This window comes from Cyprinodon tularosa, unplaced genomic scaffold, assembly GCF_016077235.1.
Source record: "Cyprinodon tularosa strain WSP-4 unplaced genomic scaffold, ASM1607723v1 ctg922, whole genome shotgun sequence".
Taxonomy (NCBI): domain Eukaryota; kingdom Metazoa; phylum Chordata; class Actinopteri; order Cyprinodontiformes; family Cyprinodontidae; genus Cyprinodon; species Cyprinodon tularosa.
Window position 1 is genome coordinate 274,755 of NW_024039699.1, and position 22,981 is coordinate 297,735.

Consider the following 22,981-nt stretch of genomic DNA (forward strand, 5'->3'; position numbering starts at 1 on the left):
TCTTAGACGTTATGGGTTAAGGCCGCTTTATTTTAATTTTACATTTTTATGTTTTTTTTATCGCGGTATTTATATTAAAATGAGACGTTTTAGGTCCTAAAAATGAATCCAGGTGGGAAAATCCAAGGCGCCTCACGGATTTCCCGTTTTCATCTAATGCAGCATGGTGACGCCCCTGCCGACCAATCAGAATCCACTCTGTTCCGCCCACCTTCTGATTGGCTGGTTGGCGCTGCTGCCGCGCGCTGATTGGTCGAGCTGCTGTCTGTTTCCCGGAGCGTATTTAGCTGCTTATATTAGTGGAATCGGATTTATCTTGTAGCCCAACTGCTCGCTTCTCTCTTCGGGCCGTTAGGAGCCGTTCTTCGGGGTCAGGGTTCAGTTAACCGGCCGGAAGTTCAGCTAAATCTGGAGAATCGCTGATCGGCTCAGAGAAACTCCTGAAATGTCTTCTGGAGAAGACAGAGCCAAGGAAATACTGAAGGGCTTCAGACTGTATCCTTCCTCTGCTGTGATGTAAGCTGTGTGCTAGCAGCTAGCTGCGCTAAGGACCCCATGGAGGGCCTGCCGGGGGGCCCCATGGAGGGCCTGCCAGCCGGGGGGCCCCCATGCAGGCCGGAGGTCGGGCTCCTGCTCCGCTTTGTTGGCTGGTTGTTTCTGCTTCCGGACGGTTCAGCCAGTCTGACCATCAGCGCTACGCCTGCAGCCACAGATTAGGGCCCAATCCCAGTTCTAATCCGGAAATGGGGGGGCGGGTATCAGCATGGGCCTCCATCCGTTCAGCTGATGGAGCAGCTGGACGGGTCACCCAGGCATCACTGGACCGGCAGGGAGTGGAGGGTTACTGGGATTACTGGGAGCTGCTCATATTCTCTGGTGGTTCTGGTCGGTCCATGTGGACCCACATGGTCTCCCTCCTCCCTCTGGACTGGTCTGGGAGGGAGTGGTTCTGATGGAGCAGCCCAGTGGTGGATGTGATTAACTTCCCTGGTTCCTCCTGTGGTCCGGATTAACCAAACCTGTGGTCCGGATCAACCAAACCTGTGGTCCGGATCAACCAAACCTGTGGTCCGGATTAACCAAACCTGTGGTCCGGATTGACCAAACCTGTGGTCCGGATTGACCAAACCTGTGGTCCGGATTAACCAAACCTGTGGTCCGGATCGACCAAACCTGTGGTCCGGATCGACCAAACCTGTGGTCCGGATCGACCAAACCTGTGGTCCGGATCGACCAAACCTGTGGTCCGGATCGACCAAACCTGTGGTCCGGATCGACCAAACCTGTGGTCCGGATCGACCAAACCTGTGGTCCGGATCGACCAAACCTGTGGTCCGGATCAACCAAACCTGTGGTCCGGATTAACCAAACCTGTGGTCCGGATTGACCAAACCTGTGGTCCGGATTGACCAAACCTGTGGTCCGGATTAACCAAACCTGTGGTCCGGATCGACCAAACCTGTGGTCCGGATCGACCAAACCTGTGGTCCGGATCGACCAAACCTGTGGTCCGGATCGACCAAACCTGTGGTCCGGATCGACCAAACCTGTGGTCCGGATCGACCAAACCTGTGGTCCGGATCGACCAAACCTGTGGTCCGGATCGACCAAACCTGTGGTCCGGATCGACCAAACCTGTGGTCCGGATTGACCAAACCTGTGGTCCGGATTAACCAAACCTGTGGTCCGGATTAACCAAACCTGTGGTCCGGATTGACCAAACCTGTGGTCCGGATTGACCAAACCTGTGGTCCAGCCCATGAAAGGAATCTGACTTTAGACTCAGAGATTAGATTAAATTACAGATGGAGATCCGAGGGTACTGGTGAGGCTGGATAACCAGTCCATCAGGTCCGGAACCCGTCCTCTGGGGCTTTATGCTCTAGCAGCATCCTTCCCTTTCTGCTGAAAACAGCATGATGCTGCCACCACCGTGCCTCTCAGTGGGGATGGTGGAGTCCTGATGAGGTCTGGCTCAGACCACTCTGAAGGAAGAAGATGATGGACAGCAGTGAGCCTCCTCTTCATCAGACTGTTAGTCAGAGGCTGATCCAGACCTGCTGCAGACAGACCTCTACAGGAGATCCTGTTTTTAACTGAACGGATCTGAAGCTCCTCCCAGTGGACCTGCTGGGGCGGCTCCCAGTCAGAATCAACCACAGGTCCCATCAGGCTCGCTCTGCTGCTGTGTCACTGGAGGCCAGGGAGCTGCTGGTGGTTCAGGAGCAGCATGCCGAGCTGTGATTGGTGCGTTTCGCTTGCTGATGGTCTGTGATGGATGGAGGCCCTGCAGTCGATCAGTTCAGGGAAAATCTTTCATCACAGATTATTTCTACAGATCTTCTCCAAATAGAATGTGACCTTTGAGCAGTTTAAAGTTATTCCTGCAATGAATTTTAGTACAGAGACGATTCGATACAGGAATAAAACATTTAGACTCCGAATCTAAACCAGTTTAACAAAGTCTCATGTTTTACTGTTAGTCTGTTTGTTTGGGTGTAAATAATCCAGATGGTTTTAGTCTGGAGGTTTGGTCTGATAAAGCGACGTATATTTTCCAGATTTCCCAGCTCAGTTCACTGAGATGAAGCTGAAACCTTCCAGCTGCTGGAGGATCGGCGCTTCCTGGTCAGTCCTGACATCACTGGGCCGCCATCATTGCTTTTTAGAAGCTGCTCCTCAGTTGATAAGATGATAGATTTGGGTTTTAGCCATTGATCCATTTCTGGGATGTTTTAAAGGTTAAAGACATAAAATATAAGCGCTGGTTTAAGTAATTTCCCTCTGGGATTATTGAAGTAGTTCTGATTCTGGTTTGCTAGCCAGAAACTAAACTGCTCTAAAGCTGCGTTCCCACCAGAGGCGTTGGGGGCGTCTGCTTTGCAGTCTATGGAGGACAGCGGCGCGTTTGAGCGTCCAGCGCTGGAGTTCATTAAATGACCTTCTGCCGCTGGAAGCAGGAGCATCAGCCAATCAGAGAAGCTGATCCAGGAGGGAGGCAGACTCTACCTGCAATTGTTGATCTGCAGATCAACAATTAATAAATAGCAAAGGAGTTAAATCCGCCCCACCCCCCCGAAACAGAACCCCCCTCTCTGGAGCTTCTTGGTTGGTCGCTCTTCCTTCAGCTAACGGTTGAGTTTAGACTCAGAATGATTTGCTATCTGATGACGTCGGATCAGTTTTCCCTGCACTGAGGTGGTTTTCCAGACGAGCAGAAGCTGAATCTGGGTTATCTTCTAGTTATCTTCTCAGAAGTTGGCTTGTTTTCTTTAAGTTTTCCTGACAGAAACTGGATGAATCTGCGCGATGCAGAGACTGGGAAGGTGCTGTGGCAGGGAACCGAGGACCTGTCGGTGCCAGGCGTGGAGCATGAAGGTAGGTCCTCTGCTGGTTTCCTCTGCTTCTGAGCAGCTGGGCACCACTGAGGCGCTAACCTCCATCTGATGATGGCTTCCAGGCTGCGTTCATTTCTCAGCTTTCTTTAATTTAGTCTTAGTCTAGATGACGAAAATCTATTTTAGTCTTAGTCATTATAGTCAGCACTGTGCAGAATAGAACTTCACACTCATTCAACCTTCTGTCAGCTTGTTTCATCATATCCATAAAGTCTTCATCCTCCATGGTCCCTGCAGGCAGGTCAGAACGCCCAATCTTTGCCACTGAGTTCTCCAGGACTTTCTGCTCTTTGGAGTCAGGGGTGGGGGGGCTTCCCTTCCTTCCCCAGCCTCTGATCTGGCTGTGATGTCACTGTGTCAGGGTTACACACACAGCCACAGAGCCACATGCATGCGCACGCACTAACACACCCGTTCCTGCTACTACAGATTCGCTGTGTTCTTCCCCACCATGTTGAAGCCGCAGACTCTTTGGTGGCGTTCTTCCTCTGCTGTTTTCCTTTGAGTTGTAAATGAAATGGCTCCATACATCCAGGCGTTGTTTAACAAACAGCACACTGGTATCTGCTGACTGCGAAGTTGAGCTATGCTGCCTCTGACTGAGAGCTGGGGGGCGCTGAGGGACAGACGCCATGTAGGACAAACATGGGAACAATGCATGATCTTCTATGAAGCTAAAGAAACACTTTTATTAACAATTACAAATTGATCATAAATAATTATGTTTCTTAATGTCCGTCCATCAATGGATCGTACTTTTCGTCTGTCTTTGTCTCGTTGATGAAAATAATTTTGTATTTTCATCATATTTTTATTTTCTGGAAACTATTTTTGTTCGTTATCGTCTCGTCATCATCGCGGGAAAAAGTGGGGTTGATGAAATAAATGGTAAATGTCCTGTACTGATATGGCGCCTTTATTCAAGTCAGGAGACCGGACCAAAGCGCTTTACACTACATTCATTCACCCATTCACGCACACACACTGATGGTGGTGAGCTACACTGTAGCCCGGTCAGCAGGTGAAGGGTCTTGCCCAAGGACACGACGACACTGAGTCGGGGCTTGAACCGTCAACCCTTCGATTTCAGGGCAAACGCCTACATCCAACGCCACTGTCGCCCTTTTTTATTTTCCTGATGGTCCTGGTTGATGAAATGACGAGCGCCTCCAGGAAGCGGTTCCTCAGAGGCTTCTCGGTCTGTTCAGATCCAGGTTGTTCCTGCTCAGATGGACAGATGTCCTGCAGGGACAACCAGTTAACTGGACCTTCATCTTGGACCTTCTGAACACGCTGGGCCAGAACCTGATGTACCCATCTGGTACCGGAGCTTCTTGAAGGATGGTTAATCAAACCCCTGCTTCCCAGACCAGACTGGTTCTGTCAGGCTGCCCGTTCAAGGACCGGGCTGGTTCTGACTGGTTCTGTCTAGGTGGACCTCGTGGTCCGGCTGGTTTTGCCGCCTGCTGCTGGTGACGCTGCTCTGTCTCCTCTCCTCAGCCCGTGTACCAAAGAAGATCCTGAAGTGCAAAGCCGTTTCCAGGGAGCTGAACTTCTCGTCTGCTGAGCAGCTGGAGAAGTTCCGTCTGGAGCAGAAGGTGTTCTTCAAAGGACAGTGTCTAGAAGGTGAGCGGATCTGGATCCATACATCTACCTCTGGTTGGGATTCTTAGTCCATGTGATGGAAACCTGATTCCTTTGGTTCCCTGAGCTCCGTCTGACCTTCAGGTTCAGGAGGATTAACCAGAACTGAACTATTTATGTTCTAATTCATCATTCAACCAAACTGCTCCAAAATAACATTTAATAAATGATGTTTAGAGAGAACAAATGTTGGTAATCTGGGATTATCTCTCCTCCTTCTTCTCTGGTTTAATTAATTTCCACTGGTTCATCTAAACCTGTTATGTTCAGAAATCACATTTTAATTAGAAAATAAGTGAAAAAGCAGAACAAAGGTCTGAAATGACCATCAGTCAGTTCAGTCCGGTTGGTTCTGGGTCCGTATTGATCCCAGTTGGCTGGTTCAGACTGGTGCAGATTGGGCCCAGTGCCTTAATAAACAGGTCCTGTTACCTTCAGCCTTTCCTCCTGTAGATCAATCAGTGGATCCATTCAGCAGGCAGCTATAGGGGGGGCGTTAACCACCGAGGAGCATCAGAGCCGTACGCAGACGGCGAAAACTTCCACCTTTCTAGGCTTTAACTGTGGAATGAAGCTCCTCCTTCCATCAGATCAGCCACACTCCGATATTCTGCTCCTCTTCACAGCCCTAAGACTCACCCGGTCAGAGCTCAGCTGGAGTTGGTCTCACCCGGTTAGACTCACCCGGTTAGAGCTCAGCTGGAGTTGGTATCACCCGGTTAGACTCACCCTGTTAGAGCTCAGCTGGAGTTGGTCTCACCCGGTTAGACTCACCCGGTCAGAGCTCAGCTGGAGTTGGTCTCACCCGGTTAGACTCACCCTGTTCGAGCTCAGCTGGAGTTGGTATCACCCGGTTAGACTCACCCTGTTAGAGCTCAGCTGGAGTTGGTATCACCCGGTTAGACTCACCCTGTTAGAGCTCAGCTTGAGTTGATCTCACCTGGTTAGACTCACCCGGTCAGAGCTCAGCTGGAGTTGGTCTCACCCGGTTAGACTCACCCTGTTAGAGCTCAGCTGGAGTTGGTATCACCCGGTTAGACTCACCCTGTTAGAGCTCAGCTGGAGTTGGTATCACCCGGTTAGACTCACCCTGTTAGAGCTCAGCTGGAGTTGGTCTCACCCGGTTAGACTCACCCGGTCAGAGCTCAGCTGGAGTTGGTCTCACCCGGTTAGACTCACCCGGTCAGAGCTCAGCTGGAGTTGGTCTCACCCGGTTAGACTCACCCGGTCAGAGCTCAGCTGGAGTTGGTCTCACCCGGTTAGACTCACCCGGTCAGAGCTCAGCTGGAGTTGGTCTCACCCGGTTAGACTCACCCGGTCAGAGCTCAGCTGGAGTTGGTATCACCCGGTTAGACTCACCCTGTTAGAGCTCAGCTGGAGTTGGTATCACCCGGTTAGACTCACCCTGTTAGAGCTCAGCTGGAGTTGGTCTCACTCGGTTAGACTCACCCTGTTCGAGCTCAGCTTGAGTTGATCTCACCCGGTTAGACTCACCCTGTTAGAGCTCAGCTTGAGTTGATCTCACCTGGTTAGACTCACCCGGTCAGAGCTCAGCTGGAGTTGGTCTCACCCGGTTAGACTCACCCTGTTAGAGCTCAGCTGGAGTTGGTATCACCCGGTTAGACTCACCCTGTTAGAGCTCAGCTGGAGTTGGTCTCACCCGGTTAGACTCACCCGGTCAGAGCTCAGCTGGAGTTGGTCTCACTCGGTTAGACTCACCCTGTTCGAGCTCAGCTGGAGTTGATCTCACCTGGTTAGACTCACCCGGTCAGAGCTCAGCTGGAGTTGGTCTCACCCGGTTAGACTCACCCTGTTAGAGCTCAGCTGGAGTTGGTATCACCCGGTTAGACTCACCCTGTTAGAGCTCAGCTGGAGTTGGTCTCACCCGGTTAGACTCACCCGGTCAGAGCTCAGCTGGAGTTGGTCTCACTCGGTTAGACTCACCCTGTTCGAGCTCAGCTGGAGTTGGTATCACCCGGTTAGACTCACCCTGTTAGAGCTCAGCTGGAGTTGGTCTCACCCGGTTAGACTCACCCTGTTAGAGCTCAGCTGGTGTTGGTATCACCCGGTTAGACTCACCCTGTTAGAGCTCAGCTGGAGTTGGTATCACCCGGTTAGACTCACCCTGTTAGAGCTCAGCTGGAGTTGGTATCACCCGGTTAGACTCACCCTGTTAGAGCTCAGCTGGTGTTGGTATCACCCGGTTAGACTCACCCTGTTAGAGCTCAGCTGGAGTTGGTATCACCCGGTTAGACTCACCCTGTTAGAGCTCAGCTGGAGTTGGTATCACCCGGTTAGACTCACCCTGTTAGAGCTCAGCTGGAGTTGGTATCACCCGGTTAGACTCACCCGGTCAGAGCTCAGCTGGAGTTGGTCTCACCCGGTTAGACTCTCCCGGTCAGAGCTCAGCTGGAGTTGGTCTCACCCGGTTAGACTCACCCTGTTAGAGCTCAGCTGGAGTTGGTATCACCCGGTTAGACTCACCCTGTTAGAGCTCAGCTGGAGTTGGTATCACCCGGTTAGACTCACCCGGTCAGAGCTCAGCTGGAGTTGGTCTCACCCGGTTAGACTCACCCGGTCAGAGCTCAGCTGGAGTTGGTCTCACTCGGTTAGACTCACCCTGTTCGAGCTCAGCTGGAGTTGGTATCACCCGGTTAGACTCACCCTGTTAGAACTCAGCTGGAGTTGGTCTCACCCGGTTAGACTCACCCGGTCAGAGCTCAGCTGGAGTTGGTCTCACCCGGTTAGACTCACCCGGTCAGAGCTCAGCTGGAGTTGGTCTCACCCGGTTAGACTCACCCGGTCAGTGCTCAGCTGGAGTTGGTCTCACCCGGTTAGACTCACCCTGTTAGAGCTCAGCTGGAGTTGGTCTCACCCGGTTAGACTCACCCGGTCAGAGCTCAGCTGGAGTTGGTATCACCCGGTTAGACTCACCCTGTTAGAGCTCAGCTGGAGTTGGTCTCACCCGGTTAGACTCACCCTGTTAGAGCTCAGCTGGTGTTGGTATCACCCGGTTAGACTCACCCTGTTAGAGCTCAGCTGGAGTTGGTATCACCCGGTTAGACTCACCCTGTTAGAGCTCAGCTGGAGTTGGTATCACCCGGTTAGACTCACCCTGTTAGAGCTCAGCTGGTGTTGGTATCACCCGGTTAGACTCACCCTGTTAGAGCTCAGCTGGAGTTGGTATCACCCGGTTAGACTCACCCTGTTAGAGCTCAGCTGGAGTTGGTATCACCCGGTTAGACTCACCCGGTCAGAGCTCAGCTGGAGTTGGTCTCACCCGGTTAGACTCTCCCGGTCAGAGCTCAGCTGGAGTTGGTCTCACCCGGTTAGACTCACCCTGTTAGAGCTCAGCTGGAGTTGGTATCACCCGGTTAGACTCACCCTGTTAGAGCTCAGCTGGAGTTGGTATCACCCGGTTAGACTCACCCGGTCAGAGCTCAGCTGGAGTTGGTCTCACCCGGTTAGACTCACCCGGTCAGAGCTCAGCTGGAGTTGGTCTCACTCGGTTAGACTCACCCTGTTCGAGCTCAGCTGGAGTTGGTATCACCCGGTTAGACTCACCCTGTTAGAACTCAGCTGGAGTTGGTCTCACCCGGTTAGACTCACCCGGTCAGAGCTCAGCTGGAGTTGGTCTCACCCGGTTAGACTCACCCGGTCAGAGCTCAGCTGGAGTTGGTCTCACCCGGTTAGACTCACCCGGTCAGTGCTCAGCTGGAGTTGGTCTCACCCGGTTAGACTCACCCGGTCAGAGCTCAGCTGGAGTTGGTCTCACCCGGTTAGACTCACCCGGTCAGAGCTCAGCTGGAGTTGGTCTCACCCGGTAAGACTCACCCGGTCAGAGCTCAGCTGGAGTTGGTCTCACCCGGTTAGACTCACCCGGTCAGAGCTCAGCTGGAGTTGGTCTCACCCGGTTAGACTCACCCGGTCAGAGCTCAGCTGGAGTTGGTCTCACCCGGTTAGACTCACCCGGTCAGAGCTCAGCTGGAGTTGGTCTCACCCGGTTAGACTCACCCTGTTAGAGCTCAGCTGGAGTTGGTATCACCCGGTTAGACTCACCCGGTCAGAGCTCAGCTGGAGTTGGTCTCACCCGGTTAGACTCTCCCGGTCAGAGCTCAGCTGGAGTTGGTCTCACCCGGTTAGACTCACCCTGTTAGAGCTCAGCTGGAGTTGGTATCACCCGGTTAGACTCACCCTGTTAGAGCTCAGCTGGAGTTGGTATCACCCGGTTAGACTCACCCGGTCAGAGCTCAGCTGGAGTTGGTCTCACCCGGTTAGACTCACCCGGTCAGAGCTCAGCTGGAGTTGGTCTCACTCGGTTAGACTCACCCTGTTCGAGCTCAGCTGGAGTTGGTCTCACCCGGTTAGACTCACCCGGTCAGAGCTCAGCTGGAGTTGGTCTCACCCGGTAAGACTCACCCGGTCAGAGCTCAGCTGGAGTTGGTCTCACCCGGTTAGACTCACCCGGTCAGAGCTCAGCTGGAGTTGGTCTCACCCGGTTAGACTCACCCGGTCAGAGCTCAGCTGGAGTTGGTCTCACCCGGTTAGACTCACCCGGTCAGAGCTCAGCTGGAGTTGGTCTCACCCGGTAAGACTCACCCGGTCAGAGCTCAGCTGGAGTTGGTCTCACCCGGTTAGACTCACCCGGTCAGAGCTCAGCTGGAGTTGGTCTCACCCGGTAAGACTCACCCGGTCAGAGCTCAGCTGGAGTTAGTATCACCCGGTTAGACTCTCCCGGTCAGAGCTCAGCTGGAGTTGGTCTCACCCGGTTAGACTCACCCGGTCAGAGCTCAGCTGGAGTTGGTCTCACCCGGTTAGACTCACCCGGTCAGTGCTCAGCTGGAGTTGGTCTCACCCGGTTAGACTCACCCGGTCAGAGCTCAGCTGGAGTTGGTCTCACCCGGTTAGACTCACCCGGTCAGAGCTCAGCTGGAGTTGGTCTCACCCGGTTAGACTCACCCGGTCAGAGCTCAGCTGGAGTTGGTCTCACCCGGTTAGACTCACCCGGTCAGTGCTCAGCTGGAGTTGGTCTCACCCGGTTAGACTCACCCGGTCAGAGCTCAGCTGGAGTTGGTCTCACCCGGTTAGACTCACCCGGTCAGAGCTCAGCTGGAGTTGGTCTCACCCGGTAAGACTCACCCGGTCAGAGCTCAGCTGGAGTTGGTCTCACCCGGTTAGACTCACCCGGTCAGAGCTCAGCTGGAGTTGGTCTCACCCGGTTAGACTCACCCGGTCAGAGCTCAGCTGGAGTTGGTCTCACCCGGTAAGACTCACCCGGTCAGAGCTCAGCTGGAGTTGGTCTCACCCGGTTAGACTCACCCAGTCAGAGCTCAGCTGGAGTTGGTCTCACCCGGTTAGACTCACCCGGTCAGAGCTCAGCTGGAGTTGGTCTCACCCGGTTAGACTCACCCGGTCAGAGCTCAGCTGGAGTTGGTCTCACCCGGTTAGACTCACCCGGTCAGAGCTCAGCTGGAGTTGGTCTCACCCGGTTAGACTCACCCGGTCAGAGCTCAGCTGGAGTTGGTCTCACCCGGTTAGACTCTCCCGGTCAGTGCTCAGCTGGAGTTGGTCTCACCCGGTAAGACTCACCCGGTCAGAGCTCAGCTGGAGTTGGTCTCACTCGGTTAGACTCGCCCGGTTAGACTCACCTGGTGAGTTGGTCTCACCCGGCTGGTGTTGTGTTGTTTTCTCCTGCAGCAGAAGGAAACAGTTTATCTGGAGGAGAAGCTCCCAGGAGCTGAAGTTCAGCTAAAGAAGGAAACTTCCCGGGTGGGGGGTCCTCAGGGCCCTGCTGCTAGGAGTGATGCTAGCAGCGGCGCCCCCTGGGGGCAGCACGGTGCTGCTAGGAGTGATGCTAGCAGCAGCGCCCCCTGGGGGCAGCACGGTGCTGCTAGAAGTGATGCTAGCAGCGGCGCCCCCTGGGGGCAGCACGGTGCTGCTAGGAGTGATGCTAGCAGCGGCGCCCCCTGGGGGCAGCACGGTGCTGCTAGGAGTGATGCTAGCAGCGGCGCCCCCTGGGGGCAGCACGGTGCTGCTAGGAGTGATGCTAGCAGCGGCGCCCCCTGGGGGCAGCACGGTGCTGCTAGGAGTGATGCTAGCAGCGGCGCCCCCTGGGGGCAGCACGGTATCCAGGACCTGTTGATGTTTCCAGTAGATGTTAATGATCTTCTCTCTGCCTGCAGAATGGTTCTTTGAGTTCGGCTTCGTCATCCCAAACTCCACCAACACGTGGCAGTCCCTGATAGAAGCGGCGCCAGAGTCCCAGATGATGCCCGCCAACGTTTTAACGTAAGACTTCTGGCTTTCTGCTCCTGCGGCGCTCAGACGCCGCCATGATGCCTGAAGGGTTCAGGTTAGTGGGTAAAGATGGCTGATCCAGATCGCCGCAGACGCTGCTGTAGTCGTCCTCGCTGCGACCATCCGTCCAAAGGAAGCCACACCCTCTGAGGAGCCGCCATGCTGGATCGGTCCGATGTTACCCGGTGGTGGACGCTTATCGCATTCATGATGGAGGACTGACGTACTGGAGAGCAGGACTGTAGAACGGTGGTCTACGTCACACCCAGCCGGCCTCCCTCTGAGATCTGTTCCCCTGTAGGAGAACCATGATGGGGGGGGGCGACTCCACAGCCTGAAGGAGCGGATCTGGATTCAGGACATCTAGGGGGGAGGGTGTCTATCCTTTAGCTAAACCTGATGATGTGAAAGGCGTGAAGCGTTACGGCGGCAAAAGCTCAGCTAACGGCGGCGTCTCTTCTCTTTCAGGGGCAACGTCATCATAGAGACCAAGTTCTTCGACAACGACCTTCACGTCAGCACTTCCAGGGTCCGGCTGTTCTACATCTGACCCTCCAGCCTGCTGACGTCCTGCCAACAAACAAACGTCCAGGGTTAGCTGCAGGTCCACGGCCGCCCCGGATCTCCAGCTGCCTCCACCAGCTCTCTCCCATGTAGACCTCAGCTGGTCTGTGATCCCAGCTCAGGAATAGATGTCCATGTTTCCTCAGGAACGCAGAGAACATAGCCGTCCCCGTTCTAGTCCAGCCTGGGCTCCAGCCTGGGCTCCGACCTGGTTCCACCTAGATCAGACTCTAGCTTCAGGTCCAGTAGAGCAGATCTACTGGTTCTGAACTGGGTGGAGCTGGGCTGGATGCCGGATAACCGGGCTTGGTTCTGGAGCTTCTGATGGGTTAGCGGTTCTGATGGCGGTAGTGGGCGGGACGTTCACCAGCAGACCACTAGTTATCTCTGCTCCTTGGCTTCCAGGTCAAAGGTTAACTTCTTCCTTCCTGACGTAGACGATGCGGCGACCTTTTTGGATCTAGCTTTGTGTGTCATTAATGTGGTGACTGCAGCCCGGTTCTGTCGCTGCGGCTAGTTTGGACCTTCGGACCCGTGTTTGTTTCTTTAGCCTCTGAAGGACTGGTGTAAAATAGCCGTGTGTTTTAATCTGACTGGATTAAAATGCTCCCATGTTGGAATAACCTGCTGTGTGTTTCCTGACTGATGGTGGGTCTGAAAGGTTCAGGAGGTCCTGTCGGCGTCCCGCTGCTCCAGGTGACCTTTAACCCCGCCTGCAGCTCCATGCGTCCCCTGCTGGAGCTCCGTCCTCCAGGTGGAGGAGCGACTGACGGACCTCCTGGCTGCTGAGCTCACCGATGTGCTGCAGCAGAAGGTCAAACGGAAACGCCTCGCCTTCCTGATGAGGCGCGGCGCAGCTTAACTTTCATCTCCGTTAGCCTGCAGCAGACGGAGCCAGAAGCTCCGCCTCCATGGCGTCTAACCACCACAGTCTGGGTTCGGTACCGAGCTAGCGATGATAAAGGTTAATCCTTCAGGATCTATTGAGGAACATCTCCTCCTGTGATGCTCCTCTGCTGCGGTTCTGGCTCCTCCCCCTGCGGAGCAGCCGCCTGCCGACCCAAAGCAGCTAAAATAAAATCCTCTTCAGTTCCTTCTAAATGTAGAGAAACGATCAAATATTCTCTATTTAAAGACCAACCAGTTACTTCCTGTTTCACACGTTTAATCTCAGTCAGAAAACACGTCCCTTATTCACCAGATTAAACGGGACTGAGGATCCAGGATTATTCCAATTATTTAATCTGGACCAATTTATTGCACTGATGTCCACAATTATTGACTGTTTTTCTATAATGTAGCAGTTGCTGATTGATCATTAAAATAGTTAATCTATCATCTTAATTTCTGTGATTAGAGGAACAGATTATTTAAGCTGTGTTGCTGAAGTTCTCATTTATTATCATTATTGCTCCATAAAGACGTAGAATAAAATGTTTTTATTATTACCGCATTGTCTCATTTATGAAGCATTTAAAACACAGAAGAGACGCCAGAGAGAGCGGCGCCGACCAGAACCGGCAGTCTGGACCAGGACTGCTGGTCTGGACCAGGACCGGTAGTCTGGACCAGGACCGGCAGTCTGGACCAGGACTGCTGGTCTGGACCAGGACCGGTAGTCTGGACCAGGACCGGCAGTCTGGACCAGGACCGGCAGTCTGGACCAGGACTGCTGGTCTGGACCAGGACCGGTAGTCTGGACCAGGACCGGCAGTCTGGACCAGGACTGCTGGTCTGGACCAGGACCGGTAGTCTGGACCAGGACCGGCAGTCTGGACCAGGACCGGCAGTCTGGACCAGGACTGCTGGTCTGGACCAGGACCGGTAGTCTGGACCAGGACCGGCAGTCTGGACCAGGACCGGCAGTCTGGACCAGGACTGCTGGTCTGGACCAGGACCGGTAGTCTGGACCAGGACCGGCAGTCTGGACCAGGACTGCTGGTCTGGACCAGGACCGGTAGTCTGGACCAGGACCGGCAGTCTGGACCAGGACCGGCAGTCTGGACCAGGACTGCTGGTCTGGACCAGGACCGGTAGTCTGGACCAGGACCGGCAGTCTGGACCAGGACTGCTGGTCTGGACCAGGACCGGTAGTCTGGACCAGGACCGGCAGTCTGGACCAGGACCGGCAGTCTGGACCAGGACTGCTGGTCTGGACCAGGACCGGCAGTCTGGACCAGGACCGGCAGTCTGGACCAGGACCGGCAGTCTGGGCCAGGACCGGCAGTCTGGACCAGGACTGCTGGTCTGGACCAGGACCGGTAGTCTGGACCAGGACCGGCAGTCTGGACCAGGACTGCTGGTCTGGACCAGGACCGGTAGTCTGGACCAGGACCGGCAGTCTGGACCAGGACTGCTGGTCTGGACCAGGACCGGTAGTCTGGACCAGGACCGGCAGTCTGGACCAGGACCGGCAGTCTGGACCAGGACTGCTGGTCTGGACCAGGACCGGTAGTCTGGACCAGGACCGGCAGTCTGGACCAGGACCGGCAGTCTGGACCAGGACCGGCAGTCTGGACCAGGACTGCTGGTCTGGACCAGGACCGGTAGTCTGGACCAGGACCGGTAGTCTGGACCAGGACCGGCAGTCTGGACCAGGACCGGCAGTCTGGACCAGGACTGCTGGTCTGGACCAGGACCGGTAGTCTGGACCAGGACCGGCAGTCTGGACCAGGACTGCTGGTCTGGACCAGGACCGGTAGTCTGGACCAGGACCGGCAGTCTGGACCAGGACCGGCAGTCTGGACCAGGACTGCTGGTCTGGACCAGGACCGGTAGTCTGGACCAGGACCGGCAGTCTGGACCAGGACTGCTGGTCTGGACCAGGACCGGTAGTCTGGACCAGGACCGGCAGTCTGGACCAGGACCGGCAGTCTGGACCAGGACTGCTGGTCTGGACCAGGACCGGCAGTCTGGACCAGGACCGGCAGTCTGGACCAGGACTGCTGGTCTGGACCAGGGCCGGCAGTCTGGACCAGGACCGGCAGTCTGGACCAGGACCGGCAGTCTGGGCCAGGACCGGCAGTCTGGACCAGGACTGCTGGTCTGGACCAGGACCGGTAGTCTGGACCAGGACCGGCAGTCTGGACCAGGACTGCTGGTCTGGACCAGGACCGGTAGTCTGGACCAGGACCGGCAGTCTGGACCAGGACTGCTGGTCTGGACCAGGACCGGTAGTCTGGACCAGGACCGGCAGTCTGGACCAGGACCGGCAGTCTGGACCAGGACTGCTGGTCTGGACCAGGACCGGTATTCTGGACCAGGACCGGCAGTCTGGACCAGGACCGGCAGTCTGGACCAGGACTGCTGGTCTGGACCAGGACCGGTAGTCTGGACCAGGACCGGCAGTCTGGACCAGGACTGCTGGTCTGGACCAGGACCGGTAGTCTGGACCAGGACCGGCAGTCTGGACCAGGACCGGCAGTCTGGACCAGGACCGGTAGTCTGGACCAGGACCGGTAGTCTGGACCAGGACCGGCAGTCTGGACCAGGACCGGCAGTCTGGACCAGGACTGCTGGTCTGGACCAGGACCGGCAGTCTGGACCAGGACCGGCAGTCTGGACCAGGACCTGCAGTCTGGACCAGGACCGGCAGTCTGGGCCAGGACCGGCAGTCTGGACCAGGACTGCTGGTCTGGACCAGGACCGGCAGTCTGGACCAGGACTGCTGGTCTGGACCAGGATCGGTAGTCTGGACCAGGACCGGCAGTCTGGACCAGGACCTGCAGTCTGGACCAGGACCGGCAGTCTGGACCAGGACCTGCAGTCTGGACCAGGACCGGCAGTCTAGACCGGACCCGCAGTCTGGACCAGGACCGGCAGTCTGGACCAGGACTGCTGGTCTGGACCAGGACCGGCAGTCTGGACCAGGACCTGCAGTCTGGACCAGGACCGGCAGTCTGGACCAGGACTGCTGGTCTGGACCAGGACCGGCAGTCTGGACCAGGACTGCTGGTCTGGACCAGGACCTGCAGCCTGGACCAGGACCTGCAGTCTGGACCAGGACCGGCAGTCTGGACCAGGACCTGCAGTCTGGACCAGGACCGGCAGTCTAGACCAGAACCGACAGTCTGGACCAGGACCCGCAGTCTGGACCAGGACCGGCAGTCTGGACCAGGACTGCTGGTCTGGACCAGGACCGGCAGTCTGGGCCAGGACCGGCAGTCTGGACCAGGACTGCTGGTCTGGTTCAGGACCGGCAGTCTGGACCAGGACCTGCAGTCTGGACCAGGACCGGCAGTCTGGACCAGGACCTGCAGTCTGGACCAGGACTGTCTGACTCTGAGGGAAAGCAGGACGCACTGAAGGCGGAGGAAGAGCTTAACCTTCATCACACCTGGAATAAAAGGCGGTCTACTTTAAAATCACTAAAAGCCAAAGCAGCGACTGGAAAAGGAGCCAAACAACAGGTAGGTCATCTGTTTGAGCAGGGGCCCCTGGTGGGCCCTGTAGGGCCACGTGATGCAGGACTCTAACAGACTGAACTGTCTGCAAATAAGATGTAAATCAGTTTAATGCGGCGCAGCAACGCTTTGATGACCTGAAGATCTGAGAGGATTCAGTTCTCTAGAGACCCAACCTTCTAGACCAGGAGGAGCAAAGTGGTTCCAGAAAGACCTGCAGGTCTACTGTCCAACCAGTGGCTCCAGTCATCTCAACATGATGACTTGATGAGATGACTGGAGTCTGGTGCTATTGGCTGGTTGGAAAGAAAACCTGCACTGTCCAGAGGATGGATCTGGGCGACTGCAGGCTGCAGCCTTAGAGACACGTCTGCTGATGAGGAGGAGAACTAAGACACCTTCTGGAACCTTCTTCGGACAATCAGAACTGCTGCTGTCAACAGTGTTTGATTCAGGCTCAATCCCGCTGCAAACAAGCTCCTCCCCCCACGGGGTGGGGACGCACCCGATCTTTGCTGATCAGTTTTTGGCACAACACCTGCTCTGATGCTAACAGCCAGACCCATCCAATATGGCGGCCACACATCAAGTGCTGCAGTTAATGAGGCATCATGACGCCAAGCTGTTGATGCTGCGCTGATTGTCCTCAGAATACTGACCTCTGCTGGACATTTACAGACACTACAGGCAGCTGATTGGACAGAACGATGACCTGGAACAATGATATCGGCTCTGTTCGAAAACCTAGGACGGGTCCTCCAAGGACGCGGTCTACCTAGACTGGATCCTTCGAAGTCCTTGAAAATAAGGAGACCGGAAGAGTTTTGGCTGTAAATTCGACCAGGTCCACCCTTTGGCGGGTTTTACCGCCGTATGCTCTGTTGCTTAGCAACCGTGAACGTTGACACACAAAGCAGGAAAAGAATGAATACAGAAGTTTTCAAAACTGTTTATTTCTTTTTTATTGTGAGGTGAACAAAGACTGATGAGAATCCAGAGTGGAATAAATGTTCCAACCAGCGGGAGCAGGAACTAATCAAATCAAATGTAATGATAGAAACCTTAGTCAGTTAAATAACCTGCTGCTGTCATTCTGCACATCTCTGATGTTGCTGCTATTTTCAAATATCCATTACTGTAAAAATGTCCATAGCTGCATATTGGTTATTTATTCTCCAGTTTTATATTGTTAAAACACTTTACAGGATTTTATTGTTTATATTTTAACTCTTCCCTATCATGTTATTCTTATACATTTTTCTAAGGTCCACATCTGTGTGACCATTTTCAATAATCTTTCTGCTGCTGTAAATTTGCCCATTGTGGGAAAATAAAGGGATTTTCTATTCTATAAAAGGGGTAGAAAGATATAAGTAAATCTAAACAATATATTTACAAAAAATATATCTGCAAAATCTCTAATATTCAACAACAAAAAATACAAAGTTAAGCATATTGTGCAAAACAGCAATAAAAAGATAAAAATCCTATCAGATTTATAGTTCCCACCCTGCAGATATATTAGAATCTGTCCTTAAATTACAGCCAAACCCATTTACACAGTAACAGATAAAAACCTTTAGATAAACCAAACATTACCGCCACATATCTGACTCTATAACCTTTAAAACAACTATTTTCATTCATTTCAGACGGAACTATTCACAGAGTTGTATTATATTTAACTGAACTTCCAATTTTCACCACTGTTCGGCGCCAAGTAACCTTTCCTCTGATCACAGCTTGCTTGGTCTCGCAATGAATCCTGGGATATCCAAGGATAGAGAGGATACATCGGACCCGTCCTTCAAATCAGGCTAAAGCCGCGGTTCTCAAAGTGTGTGGCGCGACCCACTGGTGGGGAATTGAGACGTGACAGGTGGGGCGCGCCAAGTTCCGGTGTGTGTGTGTGTGTGTGTGTGTGTGTGTGTGTGTGTGACTATAAATGTAGAATGTGTGAGAGTAAACTGTCCTTATAGCTGTATGTTGCCGCTTTTTAGACCAATCAAACCCACAAAGTAATCATTACTAGCCTACATGCAGTCTAATTAAAAGAACATTAGATATGAGAAACATTTCACCTGGAACTGAAGTGCCAAAATAATGATTGACGTGACGTCGGCATATTATTTGTAACGGAATAAACTTTCGCGCCCCAGTGTTGCCAACTCAGCGACTTTGTCGCTATATTTCAGACCCCTCCAGCGACTCTTTTTCAAAAAAACAAATCTAGCGCCTTTTGGAGACTCTTACGTGAAAGCACGTATCGTTCCTTTTCTTGTCCTCCAGCGGCAGGTGCTGCCGTGGGGCGCCTCCCCCGTCCCAACCCCGTTCTCCCCCGCTATTGCAGGAGTCCCTCTCAGCGCTGCAGTCAGAGCAGAGACACAGCATGTTTAACTTTTGCGTCCAGACTGCAAATAAAGCGCACGTGCGCCGGGATTGACGGCGCAGGTTGATCATAAATAACTGAATTTGAAATATTTTATCTTAAATAAATAACGGCGTTTGATTCACACAGCCACATGTTCATGTTTCTGGTTAGGAGTGGAGAGCGAGTATCCACTCATCGGGCAGAGAGCTGTGTGCATTCTTCTTCCCTTTGCCACATCATATCTCTGTGAGATGGGCTTTTCAGCTGCTGCTTCAATGAAAACAAAATACAGATCTCAGCAGAACATTGAGCATGACTTGAGAGTGGCAGTATCAAGCCTGCAACCCCGTTTTGAGAAACTGCAATGCAAAACAGGCTCATTGCAGCCACTAATGCAGGGATAAATAGACCTGTCTTGCCAGATGGATTTCACTTCTTTTCTTTTATTAACAGATTGCAGAGTGGCACTTTAATTTTTTCTATCTTTGAGCTTGATACAAATTTTGACACAGCTGCATTTTTATTTTCTTTATTTTTTAGCTTGCTGTTATTTGATGTAGATTTGTATTTAGATACTACTTGTTACTTCAATAAAATTGGAACATTTTAAGATTGTTGCATATTTCATTAGCATTGTGTTGGGGCGATGGGGACAGGCGGGGCTTGAAAATTCCCCCTTGTCCAAAGTGGGGAATGACAGAAAAAGTTTGAGAACCACTGGGCTAAAGGAAGAACGCATTTTAACATAGAAACAGGCCCTGTCATTACCCGATCCGTACCGGAAGCACGATCCGTACCATCAGCTCATTTGCTCGTGCGCAAACAGAATAACTTCCGGTGGAAATATTTCCGTTTTCTTACTTTTTTATTCTTTTGTATTTTTTAGAGGCATGGGTTTCTTTTTGTATATCTTTGTATTTTCGTCAATATTGCATTTTCTAAAAATAAAAAAACAGAAATACATAAAAAAGTTCAATCGCCTTGTGATATTACTTTGACTGCTCTGAGCATGCGCAAATATACGTCCCACAGCGTATATATTTAAATTTGTTTAAATATTTGATTTACTCTGTACTGAACTATGCACTCCAGCAGTACTGATCCCACAATGGATTAATTTGCTACCTTTCGTGACCTGCAGTTTTTCATTGATAAGGGAACATTTCCCGAAAATTTGGATTTTTATTCCAGAAAAAATGACGTCAAGCAATACAATGGATTGAATTTAAAAAGCATCCATTTCTTCCAGAAAAGTCTTCAATATTGTCTTTACGATGTAGTTTAGTATTCTTTAATTATTTAAGGATATAAATAAAGTTTTTTCAGTACCGTAATTACATTATTTTTTGGCGACCCGGAAGTTATTCTGTTCGCGCAGGCGCAAATGAGCTGATGGTACGGATCGTGCTACTGGTACGGATCGGGTAGCGACAGGCATAGATATCCATAATAAAGGCTAGATGTCTTACGGCGGAGTCTCAAACGTCATCACCGGGCGGCCATCTTACCACAGGCAGGCTTTCTGTTGTGCTCTGTGGTACCTAATGTAAGGTGAGTGATCAGCACGAACACAAATACTCTTATCTCATTGAATTCTTGACGGATTTACAAACAGTTTGGTTTCTTACAAACGTTATGAACGTGGCTATAATTCTTGATGCTTGAACATGTCGAAATTGCAGATTTTCTTGTCGAAAAATGACTTGATCGTGCAGCATAGTTGTGCATCACGGTAACTTGCGCAAGTTATCAATAACGATTGTATGACAATTAATCTTTAGTGTAAATTACAATCTTTGTGGATGTGGTTGTAGTTATTAGTTGGCTAATAACAATAATCTGAGTGTTGTTGGATTTTCATTATTAGCCTAACGTTAGCTGGCTAATAACAAGAAGCTGCGAAGTGAGACCTAAAGTTAGTAAGTTAGCAGCTAACGTTACAGTTTAGCTAGCTGCTAACGTTAACCAGCAACTTTACATCAGTGGAAGAGGCAGAATTTATACATGATTAATGCATGATTTCCAATCGATTTGGTTTGTCAAAACATCTTACATTATGTTACAGGAATTTGCTGGGTCTATTAATAGGAAGATGCCAGACTTTTGTGCAGCCTACGGATGCTCCAATCGCCGTAGTGTCAAAACGAGAGCCAGTGGGATCACCTTTCACTGTAAGATATGAAATTATGATTGGTTTTTGGGATAATTGTTAGTTAATTAGTGGATGTATGTACAATACAGGCTCTGGTACACAGGAACAGCGGGGCTATGACTTAATAGTATAACAAGATTGCTGTTGACTCAAAGCTTTTATAAGTTTGTATTAGCTTCGTTTGGACAACTTTTTCTAAGTAGTTTAGTGTGGTTGTGTTATTCTCAAGTGCATACATACATACAATTACCCCAAACATATTTCATTTAGGTGTGTATTTTTGTGCTAACCCTTAATGTTGACAGAAGGAAAAAGCTTTGGAAATGCTGACAATAATTTATACTTCTTGGAACATTTCTCTCGTTTTTAAGGTTTCCCAAAAATGGAAAGATGAGGAGGCTGTGGGAACTTGCCCTAAGAAGGGACAGTTTTGTTGCGACTGACAGGACTCTGCTTTGCAGTGAGCACTTCAGGAGTGAGGATTTTGACTGAACAGGGCAGACAGTCCGAATTAAAGATGGTGTTGTGCCCAAAATTTTCAATTTTCCAGCTCATCTTGAAAGGGTATGTGTATCATTGCAATTTAATCACATATTGATATAACACTCTTATACACAGTGAATTGTTGCTGGTCACTTTTGTTTCTGCAAGATATATAATGTGTTGTTTAGTAGCACCTTTTAGACACTCAAAACCTCTTTACTTAATTTTAGCTAGTAGCCACAAGAAACACAACCACCTCTAGAAGAGTGGAAGACAACCAGCCGATGGACGTGTCCCAGGATGTACCTCAACCTGATGTTGTGAGTGTTTTCATGTGGCTTGTTAAAAACAGTTTGTTATATTAAATCCTTTATCTTATAAAAAGTGTGACTCTGTCGCTCATAAACTTGAATTTATAAACATGTGTGAACATTGAAACTAAACCCAAGGGTAGGCAGCCTTTACAATCAAAAGAGAAATTTTTTTTTCAGAGCCACAAAACATATTTTTGCCTTATAAGTGGACAAGCCTATACAATTACTTAAATGTATGCTGTTGTGTTTTCTGTCGGATAATTGGAGTATCTTGTATTTAGGCTCACGGAATTGAAAAGTTAACATTTAATTTCTTAAAAAAATAAGTAATTTCTATACCACTATTATTTATATATTTTTTTTTATATTTCTGCAAAACAACAGGGAGCCACTGGAGAGAGGGGTTTGAGCTGCAAGCGGCAGGCCACTGACCACATGTATGCATTGCCTGCTTGCCCTAAGGCTATAAAAGCCAAACTTGAAGAAGCCTCAGCAACTGTGAGGAAACTGCAGCGGGAGAAGAGTAATGCCTTGAGGAGAGAAAGAGGGCCAAGATGAACATGCGGGCTATTCTGGAGGAATTGAAGGAGAAAAATCTAATCAATGAAGAGCTAAGAGACAACCTTGAATGCTATTCAGGTGAAATAAAAATATTACATTGAATATTTTGTGTATTTTATGTTCTTTGTTGAGTCCCTAGTTACTATTAAAAAGATACTTACTGAATCACTTTGCTAATTCAATTACAGATCTTCCAGTTCATCTCTTGTCTAGGCAGGGTGTAGAGTACACCAAGGACCAGAAAGATTTTGCCCTCACGCTCCATCTGCATGGTCCAAAGGCATATCACTACCTGAGAGATACCCTGCATATTCACCTGCCACACCCCAGTTCATTGCAAAGGTATTCTTCATGATGTCTAATTTTATATTGAATTACATTAAGCACTACAGACAATAATATCATGAATGGTTAAACTTACTGATCTAACAGCTCATGTCCACAGCTACCTTCCTGTCCGCTTTGATGGTCTTGTGGACAACGCTCTCGTGTACATTTCAGGTAAAGGCTGACTAAAAGTTGATTTTGCCTAAAACCAATGGTGCAAATAGTCAAAACCTGAGGGAAATCAATATCCCAATGGCCCAAAAAGATAAATGTTCCCTTAATTTCCCCATGGTTATTATAAATTATTTTAATAATACAACTCTTATTTCAGGATTTGTTGTTATACGGGCTCTGAAAAAGCTGTCCTGTGATGTCTGCCGTGCCAGCTTGGTAACAGATGCTGCATCTGCCATCAAGGACCAGAGCTACCACCTGCTGAAGTTAAATAACAATGGAGGTCTGGTGAT

General features: G+C 51.1%; 1 protein-coding gene across 1 annotated transcript; it reads left to right on the top strand.

The window, feature by feature from the left end:
• Nucleotides 1-264: 264 nt before the first annotated feature.
• pde6d (phosphodiesterase 6D, cGMP-specific, rod, delta) lies at nt 265-12,526 on the top strand. Its single transcript, XM_038274628.1, has 5 exons — nt 265-495; nt 3,290-3,378; nt 4,899-5,024; nt 11,225-11,330; nt 11,808-12,526. The coding sequence occupies exons 1-5, from the start codon at nt 446-448 to the stop codon at nt 11,887-11,889; spliced, it is 453 nt and encodes a 150-aa protein (XP_038130556.1). The 5' UTR covers nt 265-445; the 3' UTR covers nt 11,890-12,526.
• The last annotated feature ends 10,455 nt before the right edge of the window (nt 12,527-22,981 follow it).